Source organism: Penicillium verhagenii, assembly GCF_028828195.1.
Source record: "Penicillium verhagenii strain IBT 33310 chromosome Unknown utg000002l_segment0_segment0, whole genome shotgun sequence".
Lineage (NCBI taxonomy): Eukaryota > Fungi > Ascomycota > Eurotiomycetes > Eurotiales > Aspergillaceae > Penicillium > Penicillium verhagenii.
Window position 1 is genome coordinate 281,017 of NW_026643166.1, and position 13,158 is coordinate 294,174.

Genomic DNA, 13,158 nt, shown 5'->3' on the forward strand with positions numbered 1-13,158 from the left:
AATCCCGCTCCGAAAAACGATCGTGCATAATCATGGAAACATAAGCCGCGTCTTGTGTACAATCTTTCCCCATAAAAAAAGCCCGTCATAAGTACATGAGTGAAGTGGAAGAAGAAGAGAAAGAACAAAGCAAAAAAAAAAAACAATTCCGAGATCAAAGAGAATCTTATCCGCTTACATAGCGACGACCACTAAGAGTGCGAGTGACACTGCGCTCGGAGATATTATCAGCCGCAGAGGCATTGACAACACGCAGCTTTTCCCGAGGAACAGTGTACGTAACCTGTACACTGCGACCTTCAGCCGCACCCTCGACATCCCAATCTTCTTCTTCCTCCTCCTCCTCTTCCATAGTATCATCGTCACCGAGGTAGCCCGGTGCACCGATGAACAGATCGTCGCGTGTCGAGCGAGCCAGAGTATAATTCTCCGACATACGCTTCTGAGCATTCCAGTCCTTAGCACCCTGTTTACGCCGGAACAGCTCTGCCGAAGCCGAGACTGCACGACGGGGCGTGATAGCACTGCCATTGGACAGGTGTGGGCCGGGGCCGAGCACTGTACTGCGACGGTCAACGCCAGAGGCCAGCGGGGCAGTTTCGGTCTCGGATTTGAGTTGGTTTGTAGGGCTCCGCCGGGTAATTGTTAGAGCGCGGCGAACAGTCTGCATCATCCATTCTGATGGCCTGGGCTTCGAGTAAGGAGGGAGTTTGGAGGGTGAGGGTGCGGAGGAGGGGTCGGTGGAAATGCTCTGATCGGCGTCGAAGAGGAGGGATGTATTTTCAGCTTGGCGTTCGGCGATGGTGGTGCGCGCAGTCGAGTAGGAGTCGGCTGAGTATGACTTCTCTGATGGAGCGGTCATGCCGTCCACGTCGCTGTGGGCTGTCTCTCTGCTGTGTGTCGATGCCGCTACGCCTTCGATGGAGTGGCCGCCACTGCTGGCCCAGCTAAGAGGCCTGTCCCTGTCGACGTAAATGACCCGCGCTTGCGGGACTTGGCTAATTGGCTTTGTAGACTTGGTGGAAGAGAAGGAGAAAGCTGAAGAGTCGGAGAGGTTGGTAGATGTTCGATCACTCTTCGTTGGGGACACATTGCCGTCAACATCAGTAGCACCCATGTCCTTCCTGTGAGTATAGAAAGGACCAAGTCCCACACCGAAGATGGTGCTTCGGGGAGTGGCGAAAGGAGTATCTGAGAATGGGTCGTCGGAATCGTGAGTCTGGGGCCTTTGTTGCTCTTCTTTAGGGATTGTTGACATGAGGCGTTCTCGGAGGATCTCTTCGTCCTCCTCGCGCTCATCGATGGGGTGGATCTCGCCCGTAGCATCACTCCGACGCCAATCAGAGTACATGGACATTCTGTAAGGCTTAGCTCCGGTGAGTGCGGATGTGTTGATTGGGCGAGAATCTGGGCGAATATTCTTATCCGGACTGGGTACCTCCACAAGCAAATCATATCTTTCGTTTTGATCGTTGCCTTTCCAGATAGGCCGTGAGTTTGTACTGTGGTTTCCCGACCAGGGATAAGATGGATCCTTCTTCTCACTCATCTGAGAACTGCGGATGCTACTGGCTGCTAGTGGGTCACCACGTCCCCAAAAATGAGGGCGCTCAGCCCCTAGGGCAAGTTCACGGAGCTGCGAGTCACGGTGATTCAGGACCCTGCGTTTCTGGTAGTATCTCCATGCAATGACAATGGCGAAGATTGCGAGCGGGATTCCAAGTCCCAATCCAACTCCAAGTCCAATCTTTTGGGATGATGAGAGTCCGTGCTTGTGTGATGAAGACGTAGAGGTGGTAGTTTGAGCGGAGGGATTGGTGTACGTGGTGACCCAGCCACCAGATGTCGAATTGTAGAGATAGACCTTGGAGTTGTCTTCCGTAGATGACCGCTTTGTGGATTGTTTTGGAATGGTATACCCGCCGGCGATCATCAAGACGCCTCCTGGGAGCATTGCCACCGAGTGGCCGTATATCCCAGTCCCCTCAGTAATTCCAGCATCGCCAGTCGAAGAGGACGGAACGGACCATGTCCAGTCTCCAGACCCACCATAGCTTGCACCAACTTCCAAGACCGCAACTTGAGGGTCGGCCGGCGTCGAAATGTCACCAACCCAACCTCCAATGACAAATACTTTCGTACCATCCTCTGAAAGAACAGCAGCATGGCCCGATCGAGGTGTTACCAGAGGCTCATCTCGAATAGCTAACTCCGTCCTTGCTTGTTTCTGCGAGGAAACGGTGACAAAGCTCCAGCTTTCCTGCGGCAAAGAGAATATGGCCAGCTGGGACATGTTGAGAAAGGCCTGTCGGGTATGCCCACCAATCAACAAGAAGTCCTGCTGCGTCTCCGTTTTCGAGTATGCGGCAGGAAGAGATACAATAGCCATTCCGGCCTCTGCAATAGGAGGCGCTCGGGTTCCAATTGTTGTCGCATCGTATGTCGTCTTTTTTGAGTTCGGAGCTAGGGCAACCATCGATTGTGAGTAGTCGGCATCGGATGTCCAAGTTTGGTCCGTGCTATTTGCAAAGGGACACATTCCACCGAAGCTATACATGGAACTATCACTGCTGTTTGTCGCTGTAAAAGTAAACCCCGCGGCCAGGTAATTTGGTTTTGTCTCTTCCCCACCGGACTCGACCGATACCTGAGCCCATGTTCCATTGCCCGTGGTGCTATTTTTGTCGGAGTGAAATTGCCATACTTCTTGCTGATCAGATGAGTTATGGCAGCTCCCTGTGTAGACTGTGATCACGCCTCGGTCATCGATAACGGGAAGAAAGGTAGCTGTCTGGTCGGTACTTTGAAACGGTGTTTTCTCGAGGAGCTGGGTAAATGATGTGTTGCTGATATCAATACTGGAAGAGATATTGAGGGAGAGGAGCTGCGCTCCGCCCGCGCTCGAACTACTCGGCCGGAGGAGGTAGGCCAGTGAATCATTGTATTGCGGTGCGAGGAATATGGATGAGGGTGTGTATGGAATGGCAGCGGCTGACGAGGCGAGAAAGGCGAAGGTGCAAGACGAAAAGCCGAGTCGACGAGACTTTGAGTGGGAGCGGAGCCCCATGGTGCAGCGATTTGCAATCTGAGACACAAGGATCAAGGGAAGGGATGCATTCCAGAAGCGTTAAGCATGGCGCCACGCGGTTGACAGGGCTAGAAGCAATGTTTATTGCAACGCGGTAGACATGTCAAGCACGATAGAAAGCTCCGAGACACTAATTTCAACGTCGTGTAATTTCAACGGCTGCGTAGCAAGTGTAAAGAGAGAAAGAAATAAGTACGTAACGGCGGTGATGTTTAGATGCGATCTGCCGGGTTCTACAGCTAACAGTAAACACGGCCGATCGGGGCCGAGAAAGTCTGGATTTTTTGTCTCTTTTTCGTTATTCTCAGAGGGAACACCAATCAGAATAAATCTAGCTTCATTTGCATGATTTTTCCTTTACAATTGAGAGGCCCACTACAAAGAAATACAGGAGCCAAATAGATTGCCGAGAGGTTAGATCGGCATGCGATCAACACGGTTGCGCGGGCAACGAAAGTGACTGAATGATGTTTGGGGCCATGATTGCGTGGACTACGCACACTGCCCTCAACCACCGCCACCAATGTTGTCTTCAGCGAATCTGATCAGCAGAAAATCATACAGTGGATCTAGGGACTATCAGATGGCCTGCAGGACACTATAAAATTTCCCGGTTCTTGCTAGGCGTCTAGCCTCATCAATGTCGCCAAGCGGGGTGGGAAATTGCCGATATGGAATTTGCCTTGCTTCCTTCTCTCAACGGCTTGATTATGTCGTATTTTAATATAATCTTTAATATATAATGGGGGCATTTGAGAAGGAATATACTTGGTTCTTGGTGGACTAGTAGCCTGCCTAGTAGGTGCTCAGATGTTGAAGGAAAATGCCAACATTGAATATTAAACGGTCTCCCATGACGACGAGTCTACGGGTTTACACGTGCACATGTGAGCCTTCAACAACAAGGGCAATTGGATTCCACCTCAGATTATTCGTACTCGTACTCAAGCTCTGTGCCGTGTGAAGAAAAAAGGATTAGAAGATCGAACTATGATCAAAGCTTTGTTTTAGTCTCAAATGTGGAGTTATCAAAACAATCTAGAAAATATGGAATGCCAGACAACTCATCAACTCCTATTCCTTCGGAAATTTCTTCCCTTGAGCATTGAAGATAATGTATAGAAATCTCATGGCCAATTGATTCTTCAATATTCACCAAAAAAAGACCCAACACTTCCCATGTGATTAGATTGTTCTGCTCGTAGACTTTACAGCGGAAAAGCGGGAAAGAAGTTGGAATTTCCATTTTTACCCAACAATTGCTCTCAACACTGCCCAGGTGCCAAGTTCTTGTCTTTTTTTGTCCTCTACTCCGCCTTTATTACTGTTGCCTACTTTTGCACAGCATCATCATCCCCTCTTTTTGGAACTCTTCAAGTCATCGACTATACCGCATTCCTCTCAAGGTAACTTGGTGGGCCAATGGCTGACATCCAACCATGGATCAACCCCGCGGGAGCAGTGGGTTGGCACGCCAACCCCCGCCACGGGAAAGGTCTAGCCTCGAAAAGGTTGATGGGGATAAGGCCAAAATCAAAGATACCAAAGGATCCCAAAAGCCAGGCTCGTGTTGAATCTGTGTAGCCAGTTCGCAGAAATCCACAGATCAGATCCCAATGATACCGGCGCTTAGATGATTGATTCCCCTCTCCGTCTCAACCGAAATTGACAGATCAAATGCCCACACTTTGAATAAAGCGCATTACTTGCTGACAGTGAGCTTTTGACAAGCTGGGAATCAGGAAGACATCCGAAGAAGCAACATCTAGCTAGAAGGCCCAGAACTAATGAAGAAACAAACGCAAAGAAAAGAAGACAACGAAAAACAACAAAAACCGACATCGAACAAGAAAGATACTCTGTATCAGAGAAAAAGAAAATAAAAAGCTAATGCACACGACACAAGGCCGATTTCGGCATGCAGGCTCCGGCTCAGTTCCAATGGGAACTTGAGGAAATGTCCAACAATCAATTCGCTTTGACCAGGCCAATCGCTTTGGATAGTGCCATTGATACAGTTTTGGCCCCATGCACGTCGCGGCTTCGGTCAATGTACCTGTCCATCGCAGGCAAGGGTTATCTAGCCGGTTATGCATGGCAAATCGCAAATCCTCGGTCTACTAGCCGAATTGATCCTGGTGCTGGACGGCTGGCACCGGGTGGCCAAGCCAACTACACCCATGCTGACAAGGCTCTGTGCGTGGAGTAGCCTGTCAGGGGCCTTACATGTTCATGCACCGACATCTTTTTTCTCGCATGTTTGCTTTTTCTTCGCCTCAAGAAAGACTAATCAGAGCCTCCAAGGAGTTCACGGAGAACTTTATGCCGCTAGGTCATGTCAGCTTTTCCGGAGCTGAGAAAAAAAAAAAGCCTGAGCTTCTTGCGCCAGGGTTAACACAGCCACCCGCTGCGTCTTTGAAAGGCGTGCCGAATCTCTGATATAGGGGCAATGGACAAGGATTAGATGCATCTTCACGAAACAGTCTCGAGTGTTTTCTTTTAGGGGGTTTTAGTTTTTGGTTCGGACTGACATTGCTGCAGGTGCTCGGGCCGTTCCTCCAATTTAGCAATTTAGTGTGGGTATTTTTTGTTGTCTGATTGTATGACTTGCCACGGCTTGGCTTGACTCCTTGACCTTTGAAGTTTATTCATCGCCTCCACCAACCAGATGAGATTTGCCTTAATTATTCTTCTAGTCTAAGCCCTATTTCCAGTCTGTGCTTTGTATTCTTGCTTTGACTGAGGACTTATGTCAGACAGTGGAATCTGTTCTCTGTTCTGTTTTGTTCTGCTATTTGTTCAGACCGCAGCTACTAGTAGCAAAGACCTCTAGGGCTGGCATACGTACTAGTGCTATACGCGCACTTCGAATAAACCTTGCCTTATACGAATATGGCTCACTTACGGGAAAGAAGATTTTATTGTTTTATAATTTGAAAATGTCTGCTTCAGAAGCATGATGCACTCAAAAATGACCAATTCTGTATCGATCAGCATTTGGCTACACAAACATTGAACATATTGCCACCAAAGGGATAATCAATGCACGGCTATAACAAGCGACGGGGAATGTTCAAACCCTAATTTTCCTTGCCACCAGCTTCCACTAGTTGACTATAACACCGCTCTAACCCCAACACTTCCCCAAAAACCCAGATATGTAATTCCTCAACTAGCCTTACACGGTGAGCAATCCGTTCCTCATAAGGCATGAGCTTCTCAACGTGTATTCTTAGAACCTCGGACGAGCACAAAAACAGATGAAACGCTAGCATAGCACAAAAATAAAAGCGCCCTTGGCCATGTACACCACTCCACAACCGTAATCCGATACCGATCTCCGGATCAAAAATCCCGAGTCTTCCTCTTCAGTATAACCTGAAACCAATAAGGGAGGAGCCCGGATATCAAAAACAAAATAACACGGCAGCTAAGACTAGAAATGTACACCGGCAGCATGTGCGTGGCGCAAAACCCAGGGTACATACAGTATGCCTGATATCTGGATATAATATCCAGATACTTTCTTGCCAAGTACATGAGTACATCATGTACATCATCTATCTCAGGATGATCAGTGATGGAATCAGCAGTATGTACATTTGGTTCGAGTTTTCGGCGGCATCTTCTGGCCTTTGTCTCTTTTTACCCCTCTAAGCGATAGGTCCTGCCGCAAGGCACGGCGTACGGCTGTCTGATTAGAAATCGGGCTTTAAAGGGACGTTAGCACAGAGTAATAAGGGAGGTAGTACATAGGATGGGATGTTGCACGCGCCAGTGAACTGGGTCAAGGCGAGGGCGCGCGCCGCTTGTGTCACGTAGATGACGGACCAACGAGGAGTGGGCATGTAAGTTGCAGATCCCGGCGGTCGATCCGCTACGACCAAGCGATTCCACATGCTGCATGCATGTGCATCATTGATCATCTCTTTGCTTTTAGTTTTCCCCTCTCTTTTCCCAACCCACAAAGTCTTCTCTTTTTTAATTTGTATGTTTTGATTGTTACACATGAGGCGTGCAGAGGGTAGGACCCGAGGGAGCCCAAAGGAGAAAGTGTGGCGAGAGATGGACGCAGATCAGGATTGTGTGTACTCAAGAGTAGGGAGTTGTTGGGCTATTCTGAAGATGGAAATCGCGACTTAGCAATGGCATTATTTTTGGTTTTCTTTTTCTTTTTTTCCCCGCTGGAGAGTAGTAGGTACATGGGACATCTAGGGTAGATGCTACAGGGTTAGTGTTATGAATCGTGAATGGTTTAGCGTCCTGTCCAGACTCCAAAGCCCGATGATCCTGGACACTTGAAGTGGCGGAGTTGCGGAGGATTTTAATCCGTATTTCCCACGGAGCACCCGATGCACAATTCTACCTGGTCCTTGCATCGTGGGTAAATTACCCTAAATTATCAAGGATTTTGCAAGTACTACTGGTATGTTATTCTTTGTATAGAAAAGTCCGGTGTCGGTAACCCGCCCGAAGGTTTCAATGCGGGGTTGGGGGAAGGGAACTTGGAAGCTAAACTGAGAATAGTTTAGGCTGTGAGCCAAGTCAAACGCCAAGGGGGACGTGATGGCAAATCTGGCAGGCGAGAAGAAAAAGAAAAGGCTAGTATCTAGTAACTATACATAGGCTATTTCCTGTCCCGAGTGGGGCTTCCCTATGTTGGCTGCCGCCGCTTTTATGAGGGCGCTCAGTGTCAGGCAGCAGGCTCACTGGGTAGATCTCAGTCCGGGCTCAGATTGCTCAGTACAATCACGTGACTGACCACCAAACGAGCGCTCACTGAGTACTTACTGAGCATGATTGGCTAGCCATTCACTGATTACTTAATTGAGCTTTTTGGCCGCTCTCGCTCAGGGTACACTTGCATGAATCAGCATGACCCATCCATCAGCGCTCAACAAGACTCGCTGCAATCACTACCTTCATGTACGAAATTCTTGCGCTTAAATTACAAACTTTTAAAATTCCGGGTTGACACCCGTTGGTATCCATATAGTGTCCTGACTCCTGAGCAGAGTAAAAATGAAAAGCATTCAGATTCACAAGGATGAAACCAACAGAAAGAAGTAAGAACATGTAGCACCAAAAGCTCGAAGAACCTATTTGAAGTTCAAGCCACGGTAAAATAATGAGTTCCGCTTCCAACGACAACGGGTGCAGATGATCCATTGAAAGGGCTGGAGCCTATGCCAAGTATTCCCTCTGTGTCTTTGACAGGCAAGAACACATATCCTTTGGCATCAATAGGAACAGTGATGTTGTAATGAAACACATCATTTTCGAGCGTCCATGCAGCACTTGCCGTTCCTCGAGGAGTCAGGTGGCTCGCGGAGGCCGAAGTCAGGTTTCCTACCAATAGTGGATAGTAGTTGATTGACTCCCATGCAACACTAAAATTAACCTGTTGCAAGCCCGAGAGCTGGCCTAGCCAGACGTCACCATAGCCAAACATAAGGTGGTTAAGACTCGAGCCGGATGAGCTCGTTCCATCCCATGCTTCCCACAATGACGTGGCGCCATTGAGAACCTGATAGCCATATGATGGCGAAGTAGTTTGGCTCATCAAACTATACAAGAGCTCATCATACCCGTTTTCATGGAGAACCCGGAACAACGACGGCAATGCGATCTCTCCGACACTCCAATGGTATGTGTCGTTTATGATTGAGTCAATCAAATTCTCGAGAATTTGAGCAAAAATCTCTTCGGTCGGCGGCGCACCCATCTCAAGGGCAAGGGCTAATGCGCCCTGAGACCCACAGTCGTAGACCCCGGCTGAAGAGTTGAAGGACGCAGTATGCAAGGCCGTGGAGATTTGAATTGCCAAATCATCATACAATTTTTTATCGTCCGGGAAGGAAAGATAATGCGCAACTTGCGCCATCCCTTTCACTGCTTGCTGATATCCGAAAGTGGAAGGAATTAGCTTCCCTGTGCAATCATCAAGCGATTCCCAGTCACGCAGTCCATAATCGAGAGTGTAATTTGTGGTCAACGAGTTAAAGTAGGACAGATAGCTTTTCATCGCGGGGTAATATGTTGATAATATTCTGGCATCGCCATATTCTTTGTAGTGCTGTAACGGCAGGAGAATGATGGCCCCTCCCCAGTTCGGGTCGTCTCTGTACGGGTATGAAAAGACCGTGAACTCAGGAGCGATGTCAGGTATGAATCCTGGATGAGAAGGGACATCGCCAAATGAGGAAGCATTCTGCTGAGAATCCACCATATCCTGGACCGGAACCTGAAGCATCGCCTGCACATCATAGCTCCACATAACCGGCGATATCATGAGATGATCCTGTTCGAGCCAGCCGAGCTTTTCACGATGAGGACAGTCCGTCAGAGTGCTATGAAGGTTCGATTGAATCGATCGATCGATGATGGTATGTATACTGTTGAATAGCTCATTGCTTGAGCTCATCTCGCCAACTTTCTCTACTGCCTGACGAATCGAATGACCCACGGCGGAAGAGATTGTTGGTGACTGAGTAAGGTTCACTGAAAGATATCGCATTCCATGGTACATGAACTTCGGGGAATATGAATGTGTTGTTCCATTTGATGTGAATGCGTCGAAAATCGGCGATCCGGTCGTAGATTGACTTGCCCAGCCAGACTTCAGGAGCTCAGCCGACCTAACCAATGACAAGCGATATTGTAGCAGGAATCGGCTGTCGGTTATCCAAGAAGTACCTTCCATATACCGGCACTTTCCGTTGATCTGCAGGAACAAGAGCGGGGTTGAGTGGTGAGGGCTGCCCCGGGATTTGGACCTAACCTGTCGTAAATCTAGGGCACCAGTTGGCAATCTAATGGCACGTCATTGCTGGGAATATTCCAAGACCTGTTGATAAAAAAGACGTTTAGTCTTCTATCTCGGAATTTGATGGACCGAGCCTTTTGCTATGGCCCATGGGTCAACGACGCTCAACGTTGTATATAAAGTGAAATTTGATTGAGATTGTTTGTTTCAGCACTGTAAAGCGGAAATAGCTAAACTGCATAGTGAATTATACCTTCCTCTAGCTCAGGACCTGGACGGCGAGTTCTGCATTAGTCAACATTAGTCAATTTGACGAGCACCATCTCGCTTTCACCTGCTAAGTCTCCTAGGCCAGAAAAGCCAACACATGATGCCGACTACCCCTCATTCTCGATTGAATTCTGCTATATAGTAGATGATGCTGGAAATGATACGTAAGCGACACAGCCCATCTCGAGCACTTGAGTGCTTCATATATTAATCCCATTTTTCCGTGCCTGAAGGAATCCTAATCTATTCTATGCACATTTGAACGGAAGCCCATTCGATTCTATGATGTCAGATGTTGTGTCCAGCCAGCTGAGTCACTCTTACCTTGGTCCTGACTTTCTGCAGTCCTTCAGACAGTTTCCAGAGGGATCCAGCACTTGAGAATCGAGATACATTTTTGGTAAGAAAGATCAAGCACTCAAGGAATATCTTAAAAGAAACCGTGAAGTTTTTGACAAGTACCAGTTCTCAATTTTTTCAATGCCGTAAACATTTGAATGAGGCACTTTTCGATGTGGGTGATGGACTTGCCCAATGTGTTCTAAGACTATTAACTAGTATTATGTACTAGTAGTCTAGTACTAGGCTTTATTTTATTATTATAGCTTACTTAAGCCACTCACCCTAATTCAGTCATGCTCAGTGAGCAGATCAGGGGCCTTATGTAATGCTCACTGGTCGGCGCTCAGGGGCGTGCTCAGTTTTACTCAGTGAGCAAAAAAGAGGGCAAAAAGAGGGCAAAAAGAGGGCAAAAAGAGGGCAAAAAGCGGCAAGGGCTGCACACTAATGCGGAAGAGGGAAGCCAAGAATCGGGACAAGAAATCCACTACATACTAGGTAGTGGGCACAGTTCCCTTCCCTTTTCCCTGGAGCTTTTCCGTATCTCGGAGAATGGGAAGTTTTAGCCTTTAGTCTGGCTTCTGCCAGTGGTTGGACTTTATGACTAGTGCCTTTTTGGAGGTTTTGTCGGGTATCGGGCACTGTTTTTCAGTTTTTCAGTTTTTCGATTATTTTTATTTTGTCTTGTGTATTGGGCTCGGGCTTTGAATAGGACTTGTTTGGTCCCTGCGACGACCTGCGACCCATAAAGTGTGCTGTACTCGGCGGAGTCGGCGCTGTGCCTCTCTGCACATGTAATCGAGAATACTGTACAAATTCGAACATTCTCCGATGTGTAAATTCCATAAAACCCGGGTAATTTGGGGTCTTTCTTTTCCCTTATTTTTTTGAACTCACTTTTTCCATCAAAAACCAAAGATTTGCACGCCACAGAGTCACAGAGGTATACTGTATGATCCGTGACTCGTGAGTAATACAGTCAAGTGAAGAGAAAACTGGATTAGATAACCTATAGCGGGGCCCAGACCCTTGTATGATGTAATCGACGGATTCAATCCCGCACGGACCAGCGCTCGGGCGTTTGACGACTTAAAACAAGACAAAAGAGGACTCTTGCAGGGGAACTTTGCAATTTGAACATGAGTATATTTGCTGCAGCTTATATGTTCTATATGACTATATCCCTCATCTGCAACCCTCAATTATATAGCTGGATATAGCACTGGATAAAATATACCAGCAAAAAAAGTTACAAGGTTCCAAAGTATCTCTTTAGGTATCCCCACGAACCACATCCAGCGTTAGTGCGGTCGCAAGAGATATGCAGAGGGGCAAGTGTACCTAGAGCCAATCCCTGCTCCTTACCTGTACCTACAGCCTACAACCTACTTCCCCCCCCTGACTCGCCACAATCTCCCGGAATGTTGGGCGTAGTTTTGTTCCAGCCCATCAAAAGGCAGCGGCATCCATTGGAATTGTATCCACTTATCCACGGACCCGACAGGCGAAGGGGAACTTTTTTCTTTTAACTCCAGGTGCTCGGGTTGTCAGAAGTTAGTTTCATGACTCTTACCGAGTTGAGCCGTTGTTATGCCGTGGGGGAAGTGGTGCGATTGGCGGGAAGAGAAAGAGTGATATTGGGGAGGGGATTGGGGAATGAGAATGGCAGGCTCGTTCACCCAAGGATTACGGGTACCCGTAGATGGGGACCGGGGTTAAACGCTGAGGTCGGACTTTTTTTTTTTTTTTTTTTTTTTTCCTTTTCGTTGGCTGCTTGTAGACGAAACGGGAAGATGAGAGAGTCATACAATGCCCATTTGGAGAAGATCAAAACAGCCAGAAGAGGAATAAGCCCACGAGAGAAGAGAGGAAAGAAACATTGAGAAAGAAAAAAAACCCCAGAACGTCCTGACAAAGTACATGGTGATCCTCCACATGAGACTTGGCGGTGTAGATACTAATGAACATTTTGAAAAAGAAAAGAGAGAGAACATTACAAGAGCAACTAATTCCACCATGGTTGAAAGGGCATGATTTCAGCCAGTCTTATCCGCTTTCCCTTCAAGCTATATGAAAAGGGAATACGAGGAAAGTGAGAAGATTTTATATCAAGTTCAGTTTGGTAAAGACCCATTGGTATCTAAGCTAAGGAAAACGGGAATACGATCTGATTCGCGTTCCACCCAGTATCAAGTTCGAGTCCTCGACGTAATCTAACGTACATTAACGTATATCCCGTATGAGTACGGATAAAAAAGATAAAAAGATAAAAAAAAAAGAAGATAAAATGATAGTACGATATAGGTATAAAAAGATTCCATATTAAGATCGCCACAGGCCGGAGTGTCGGCCGAAGCTGTAAGCAGTGGCCACTAGTATTCTATACCAGATAGTATTTAACTAATTTAGGGACATGACAAGGCCCCACTGAAGTTAAGGTCTCTTTTTCTTTTTTTCTTGTAAATTTATCATATTTGAATCTTTAACTTTGAAACTATTTTGGTATCCAGTTTACTTTACCTTTGACTCTTTTTTTTAATTATTTTTTTCCCTTTTTTTTCTTCCCTTTTTTCCCAACTCTCGTGGGGCGAGTGCATCGTCATTGGTATTTGATTCTCTCTTTCCCTTGGCATCCGATCTTCGCTCTGCCCTATTACCCACTTCCAAACCCAACCTCCCTTTCCTTTCTCCCCTC

The 13,158-nt window shown here is 47.2% G+C and overlaps 3 protein-coding genes across 3 annotated transcripts; 1 reads left to right on the forward strand and 2 right to left on the reverse strand.

Annotated features, from left to right (window-relative positions):
- Window positions 1–166: 166 nt before the first annotated feature.
- Window positions 167–3,067, reverse strand: N7466_000105 (uncharacterized protein; the record flags this gene model as incomplete). The annotated part of the gene is made up of 1 exon (XM_057159503.1): window positions 167–3,067. One exon carries the CDS (start codon window positions 3,065–3,067, stop codon window positions 167–169), a length of 2,901 nt encoding a protein of 966 aa, XP_057025751.1.
- Window positions 3,068–5,006: 1,939 nt separating this feature from the next.
- N7466_000106 (uncharacterized protein) lies at window positions 5,007–5,297 on the forward strand (the record flags this gene model as incomplete). The annotated part of the gene is made up of 1 exon (XM_057159504.1): window positions 5,007–5,297. The coding sequence occupies one exon, from the start codon at window positions 5,007–5,009 to the stop codon at window positions 5,295–5,297; it is 291 nt and encodes a 96-aa protein (XP_057025752.1).
- A 2,901-nt stretch (window positions 5,298–8,198) lies between these two features.
- N7466_000107 (alpha-l-rhamnosidase protein) lies at window positions 8,199–9,791 on the reverse strand (the record flags this gene model as incomplete). The annotated part of the gene is made up of 1 exon (XM_057159505.1): window positions 8,199–9,791. One exon carries the CDS (start codon window positions 9,789–9,791, stop codon window positions 8,199–8,201), a length of 1,593 nt encoding a protein of 530 aa, XP_057025753.1.
- Between the last annotated feature and the right edge of the window lie 3,367 nt (window positions 9,792–13,158).